General features: G+C 32.9%; 1 protein-coding gene across 1 annotated transcript; it reads left to right on the top strand.

Annotated features, from left to right (window-relative positions):
* The first annotated feature begins 4,358 nt into the window (after positions 1–4,358).
* LOC124891264 (MDIS1-interacting receptor like kinase 2-like) lies at positions 4,359–7,634 on the top strand. Its single transcript, XM_047403056.1, has 2 exons — positions 4,359–6,995; positions 7,125–7,634. Exons 1-2 carry the CDS (start codon positions 4,550–4,552, stop codon positions 7,439–7,441), a joined length of 2,763 nt encoding a protein of 920 aa, XP_047259012.1. The 5' UTR covers positions 4,359–4,549; the 3' UTR covers positions 7,442–7,634.
* The last annotated feature ends 223 nt before the right edge of the window (positions 7,635–7,857 follow it).

Genomic DNA, 7,857 nt, shown 5'->3' with positions numbered 1-7,857 from the left:
GGATGTTGCGCTGGATGTGTGGACTAACTAGAGGGGATAGAGTTCGGAATGAGACTATCCGAGAGAAGGTTGGTGTGACTTCAGTGGAGTGCAAGATGCGGGAAGCACGATTGAGATGGTTCGGACACGTGAAGAGGAGGGGCATGGATGCCCCGGTCCGTAGGTGTGAGAGGCTAGCGTTGGATGGTTTTAGGCGGGGTAGGGGTAGGCCAAATAAGTACTGGGGTGAGGTGATTAGGCGGGACATGGAACAGTTACAGCTCACCGAGGACATAACCCTAGATAGGAAGGTCTGGAGGACGCAAATTACGGCAGAGGATTAGGGCCAGTTTGGGTCGCTAGTGTAGGAAATTACTTGGTGGGGGTTTTATTCCTATTATGATTCCGTGTTCCGTGTTCCATATTTTATTACGAATTTGTGTGCTTTCCTCTGCTTTCCTCTAGTTTATATTACTTATGGGTGCCGTATTTATGTTATGTAATCTGCTTCTGTGTTTTACTATGTGTTTGTGTGGTATCTCGTGCCTTGAGCCGGGGGTCTATCGGAAACAGCCTTTCTACTTCATCAGAGGTAGGGGTATGGACTGCGTACTTTTCCCCCCCCCCCCCCCAGACCCCACTAGGTGGGAATACACTGGGTTTGTTGTTGTTGTTGTTGTTGAGGTATATAGAGGCAAATATGTAAAAGTCTTATACCTAAAAAAGAAGGAAGATAAGTTTTGTAAAAATTTTCTTATGAGGGACAAAAAAGTAAAACCATCCACCATGGAAGTCATTTATGTAGTTTACCCGCGCAAGGCCATATATAAATTGTCACATTCGACACCACATGGCTCGCGAAAATGATACAACTACTAACAAGGTCGTTGGCACTTATGTACTTATTTTGTGCTAGTCTTTAATTTTTGTCATTCATGACAAATAATTTTTTTGCGGGACATAAATTTATATTTTGTCATTATAACTTACAAGTTATGCCCCGCATGACTTAACAATTTATGCTCACTAAGCATAAATTCATTTGCTAAAGAATAAAAATTAAAGATCAGCCTATTTGAAGGACAAGTTGTGAAAAGTCGTGAAATTTCTTCCTATCCAATAGGTCGTAAATTACGAAATGACTTTTGAATATATTTAGGAGAAATCTGCCAATAAATTTCCACAGCTTTAAGCTTACACCACAATTGAGATGCCCTTTTAATTTGGCATATACTTTGATGGACAGTGATACATTGACTCATTGACTTCAAGTCGTTTTAATTCTACCCTTATTTTAGAAGATGAGAATTAAATCATATTGACTCACAAATCTTCACAACTCCATGTTTACTGCGACTAGTTTAGGTATATGCGTCTCGTTTATGTACCTCATTTTAATGAGTTCAAGAGTTACACTAAATAAGATATTATTTAAATAATAAAGAAGAATACAATAATTAAATTCAATATCTTTTGAACATGTAAAGATGAAAAATTTATTTAATTAGACCTAACATTTACAAGAAAAAATTCTCAAAGCGAATTGAAATTTATATCTATCACTTATAAACTACAATAAAATAATATAATGATAGAAATATCAAAATAATACAATTAAACTTAACCTTTGAAAAAAAAATCTTCAAAGTTGATCGACATTCATCTACTACCTGCCAACTACAACAACATAATACGATAACAGACATATCAAACCAATACAATCAAACCTAACTTTTACACGAAAAAAGAAATTCACAAAGTAGAGATATCAGAACAATACAATTAAACATAACGTTTACCTAAAAAAATTTCAAAGTTGACCGACATTTATCTACTACTTGTAAACTACAAACAAAATAATATGATAATAAAAATATTAAAACAATACAATTAAACCAAATATTTACACAAAAAAATCACAAAACTTTTTATTTGAGGAGAAACCACAAAGTTACTCAATAACGAAAGCACGAAAGCCTGTTATTCCTGATCAATAAACCCAATATAATAGAAAAGAACCATGAAAAAAGATGTTCGTTATTTTTGATCAATAAAACCAATGTAATATAAAACAAAATTCAAAACCTGAAAATTAAACCAACGTGTTATATTAGAGATCCAATAACAAAACTATCTACGAACATAAAAAGATGATTTGTTATATATGATCAATAAAATTAAAAGGTAATATAGATAGAAATTTGAAATAAAAAAAAAAACATAAAGTTACCCAATTATAACAAAACTACGATCACAAAATTTTACTACCGAAATAAAATAAATGCACAAACCTAAAAAAGAACTAAAATTGAAAAAAAAAAAAAAAATATATATATATATAAGAACTATTATGTCAAATATTATAACGAAAAATAATAGTCCTAACCTAAATAAAACAATACTTTTTTTTTTCTTTAAAAAGTCCATTACCCTTTTTTAATTGGAAAAAAGTCACGCTAGTTTAGTTTTTGAAAGAATTTTTTTTTTCTTCTTTTAGGACTCTAAATCTATTTTATGTAAAATAGTTCCACCAATTATTCCCAAAAAATTTAGAACTTTACCTTATATAGAAAATCTTTTATATAATAATTTCCATCAAGTTGAATTTTCTAAAATAAAATATTGCCATAAATTTAGGAGTTCAACTAAAAGTAGAAATTAATCTTTAATTATATTTTAGGTTTAATTTTCTTTTTTCCCTTCTTTTTCCTTTTTCTATCACTCATTTTTTTTTTTGGTTGTTTCTTTTCAATACAAATTAGTTCTCCTTCCATTTATATAAGTTATTTCTTTTTCCTCTTTTCTTTGTTCCCTTTTTTCTCCCAACCTTTTTTGTGTCCTTTTAATTCAAATTAATATTTTTTTATTTATTTAATTTATCAACAAATTATATAAAAGGTAAGATTTGAATTGATTTAGAACTATTAAATATTATAATTTTTTTCTAACTCAAATAAGGACTTTACTTAATTTTAAACTCCTAATATTGATAATAACTAAATAATAATAAAAAATTTGGAGCTTTACCTTTTATAAAAACTCTTTTATATAATAATTTCCTTCAAGTTGAATTTTCTTTAGTAAAATATTGCCATAAATATAGAAATTCAGATAAAAGTAGAAATTCTTTAATTATATTTTAGGTTTAATTTTCCTTTTTTCCCTTCTTTTTTCCTTTTCTGCCTCTCGTTTTTTTTTAATTGTTTCTTTTCAATTCAAATTAGTTCTCTTTCCATTTACATAAGTTGTTTCTTTTTCTTTTTCCTCTTTTCTTTATTCCCTTTTTTTCTCCGGACCTTTTTTGTGTCCTTTTAATTCAAATCAATATTTTTCATTTATTTAATTTATTAACAAATTAAATAAAAGGTAAAATTTGAATTGATTTAGAACTGTTAAATATTGTAATTTCTTTCCTAACTCAAATAAGGACTTTACTTAATTTTAAAGTCCTAATATTAATAATAACTAAATAATAATAATTTGAGGAAAATTGTGAAAAGACGGTTTTGTCTAAAGAAGAAACCTTTAATAAAGACAAAAAGTTCAAATCACTTTTCGAAGGATCTTCACGTTTTAAATTTATTATAAATATAAATTATAAATTATAGATATAAATACTATAAAAATATCAAATTTCGCATTTAGTAAGAGTTATAGAAGGGAAAAGGGGGAGTAAATTGAAAAAATTATTGCATTTGACAAAAACATGGCATTGACACTTATGTACTTATTTTGTGCTGGTCTTTAATTTTTGTCATTCTTGACAAATAATTTTTTCACGAGGCATAATCTGTATTTTCGCATCATAATAATTCACAAATTATGCCCTGCATGACTTAATAACTTATGCTCACTGAGCACAAATTCAATTGCTAAAGGACAAAAAATTTAAAGACCAACCTATTTAAAGGGTAAGTCGTGAAATTTCTTCCTATTGCATGGTCAATAACTCGTAAATTACGAAATGACTATTGAATATGTTTTGGAGGAGAGCTGCCAATATATTTCCCCAATGGTACATATATTTTACATGGACCGGTATATACTTCCATGGACAGTGGTACAATGAAATTGACTTCCAAGTCGTTCTAATTATCCCCGTATTTTACAAGTCGAGCATTAAATCATATTGACTCACAAGTCTTCACAACTCTACGTTTATTCCAAACACAATAAAAATGTCAAATTTTGCAGTTGGTAAAAGTTATAGAGGGGGGAAATGGGAGTAAATTGATAAAATTATATTTGACAAAATACATGACATATATGGTAAGTACCAAGGTAAAGAACAAGAGAGTAAATGGAAAGAAAACAAAATCACTAAAGAACAAACAAAACAAAAACTAAAAAAGAAGGAAAGGTGAAACGGGAAGTGCGTGTGAGACATTTCTTCATCTTGGCCATCTGAGCAAAAATTGCAAAGAAAAAATTAAAAAAAAAGAGGCCGGCAAAAACGAAGTACATTACAATTGACTCACAAGTTTTGTAGTGATTCTATACACATTATAAAACTGTGTCCCGCACAAGTTCATAAATAACCAAAACAATCAACTGAAATCTTTTAGCCATAATGATGGTTCCCACAATATTTTTTTTCCTTCAGTTTTCTACTCTCTTATATTTTTTCACAGTTTCTTTTGCTTCCATTGAGGAGGCAACTGCTCTTCTCAAATGGAAAGCAACTTTCCATAACCAGAATAATTCCTTATTGGCTTCTTGGACACTAATTACTGATGCATGCAGGGATTGGTATGGAATTATATGCTTTAATGGTCGGATAAACAGGTTGAATATTGCAAATGTTGGTGTTACTGGTACACTCTATGATTTTCCATTTTCGTCTCTCCCTTTTCTTGAATATGTTGATCTTAGCATGAACCAACTCTCTGGCACCATTCCACCTGAACTAGGGAAGATGAAGTCACTTGAGATTTTAACCTTAGGGAGTAACAATCTTTCTGGCCCAATTCCAATTACTCTTTGTGACTTAACTAAGCTCGAAATTTTGAACCTTTATTCTAACCAACTTTGTGGTCCCATTCCTAGTGAGTTGGGAAATTTGAAAAACCTCACTGGTTTGGCATTATCTGATAATCAACTTAATGGTTCAATTCCAATTACTCTAGGTGACTTAATTAGGCTCAAAGTTTTGAACCTTTATTCTAATCAACTTTCTGGTCCCGTTCCTAGTGAGTTGGGGAATTTGGAAAACCTCACTGATTTGGCATTATCTGACAATCAGCTTAGTGGTTCAATTCCAATTGCTGTAGGTGATTTAACTAAGCTCAAGAGACTGTACCTCCATTCGAACCAATTTTCTGGTCCCATTCCTGGTGAATTGGGGAATTTGAAAAACCTCACCGGTATAACATTGTCTTATAATCAGCTAAGTGGTTCAATTCCAATTACTCTAGGTGACTTAACTAAGCTTAAGAGACTGTATCTTTCATCTAACCAACTTTCTGGTCCCATTCCTAGTGAATTGGGAAATTCAAAAAACCTCACTGATATGGATTTATCTGCTAATCAGCTTACTGGTTCAATTCCAATTAGTCTAGCTCAATTAACTGAGCTCAAGAAACTATACCTTTCTTCTAACCAACTTTCTGGTCCCATTCCTAGTGATTTGGGGAAATGCAAAAATTTGATTGATCTGCGCCTAGGCAGAAATAATATTAGTGGTAGCATACCACCAGAGATTGGAAACGTCCAAAGGCTTCAAGGACTTTTTCTTTCATCAAATCATTTGATTGGGCAAATTCCAAAGGAATTTGGAAAATTAACCTCTCTGGTTAAGCTTACAATTCAAAACAACAGTATTTCTGGCAATATACCTGAGGAACTTAGGTCACTGACAAAGTTAGAAACCCTCGATCTATCAAACAACAGATTGAATGGGTCAATCCCGACATGTATAGGAGATTTCATGCACTTGTTTCAGTTGAACCTGAGTAACAACAAGTTTGGCCAGAAAATTCCAAAAGAGATAGGGAGGATAACTCATCTGATTGTACTTGATTTGAGCCATAATCTTCTTGATGGAGAAATACCTGTTCAGTTGACCAGTTTGTTGGACTTGTCAAACTTGAATCTTTCCCACAATGGCCTCTCTGGCCGCATTCCTGAAAAATTTGAAAGTTTGACTAGTTTGCAGGATGTCGTATTGTCATACAATGAGTTGGAAGGTCCAATCCCTAATAATAAAGCTTTTATTAATGCTTCATTAGAAGGTAATAAAGGTCTTTGCGGCAATCTAACAGGATTCCAGCCATGCGAAAAGCCATCTTCGCACACAATAGAGAAGCGACGTAAACTCATCCTCATCATTCTACTTCCTGTTATGGGAGCACTAGTACTACTTTGTGTTTTATTTGGTGTTCTCTTTATGTTTGATAAAAGGAGACCTAAAGACGTTGAAAGACGGAATGATGATGGTTGTCTTTCGATATCCATGTTAGATGGGAAGGCATTGTACAGGGACATCTTAAACGCCACAGAGGAGTTTGATGCAACATTTTGCATCGGGCAAGGAGGGCATGGAAGTGTTTACAAGGTTAACCTTCCTTCATTAGGGACCATAGCTGTGAAGAGACTTCATTCTTCAGTTGAGAATACAAATCCCAAAAGCTTCATGAATGAAATAAGGGCATTGACTGGGATTAAGCACCGGAACATTGTGAACCTCTATGGCTATTGTTCACATGCACAACACTCATTCTTGGTTTACGAGTATGCGGAGAGGGGGAGTTTGTCTAGTATATTGACAAATGAAACTGAGTCCAAGAAATTGGATTGGCTTAAAAGGGTGAATATCATCAAAGGTGTTGCGTTTGCTTTATCTTACATGCACCAGGATTGCTCACCACTGATTGTTCATCGAGACATATCAAGCAGTAATGTTTTGCTTGATTCCAAGTATGAAGCTCGTGTTTCAGATTTTGGCATAGCTAAGCTTCTCAAGCCGGACTCATCCAACTGTACTGCGCTTGCAGGCACATATGGCTATGTTGCACCTGGTAAGGTCTAACTTCAATTTTTATCCTTTTTTTGAACATCATGATCTATAGCATAACACTCTGTACTGCTTTGATCCCATTTGCATGTTTAAATTGTTATATACTTTTTTGGAAACTTTGTTGTTTCAGAGCTTGCATATACACTGAAGGTTACGCCAATGTGTGATGTCTATAGCTTTGGAGTTTTAGCAATGGAGATAATCAAAGGAAAGCATCTCGGGGAATATATTACCGTGCTAGCAAATTCGTCGACTATAGATCATGTGCAGTTTAGTGATTTGCTAGATGAACGCCTTCCATATCCTGAAGATGAACTAAAAGAGGTTTTGGTTTTTATCATCAAGCTAGCAAGCTCTTGTTTGGTTGAAACTCCAAAATCAAGGCCAACAATGCAATTCATCTCTCATAAATTATCAACATTGTTCCACGTCCACCAACTCATGTAAAGCGAGCTTTTTAATCCCTGAGATGTAAGGTGTCTTTGTATGAAAATGAATAACCTTTGACCCATGACAAAATTATTATTCGGACTAGTATTGTTGTATTGTCAGGGTGTTTGTCTGTTTTCTTCTATTAGATGATATAATGTATAAGGTTATGGTTCCTTGTGCCAAAAAGTAATAAAACAACCTTCACGAACTAACATCTCAATAAACTTCTTTTGAGTTTCTTCTGCAATTTTTAAAAAAGTTTAGAATCAGAGTTTTGCGAAGTTGTATCCACAGGAGGCTGGAAATGTCAGAACAGTCACTGTTGTTTATAACCATAAATTCTTCCTGTTATAATTTTCTAAGTGAAGCTCTCCAGATTAAATTTGGCTCTAGAACACAATAAAACTAAGTATCTATTTTAGGAAAAAAGG

This window comes from Capsicum annuum, unplaced genomic scaffold (genome assembly GCF_002878395.1).
Source record: "Capsicum annuum cultivar UCD-10X-F1 unplaced genomic scaffold, UCD10Xv1.1 ctg32984, whole genome shotgun sequence".
NCBI lineage: Eukaryota > Viridiplantae > Streptophyta > Magnoliopsida > Solanales > Solanaceae > Capsicum > Capsicum annuum.
Note: the sequence above shows the minus strand (reverse complement) of the source record. Positions and strands in the feature narration are given on the sequence as shown.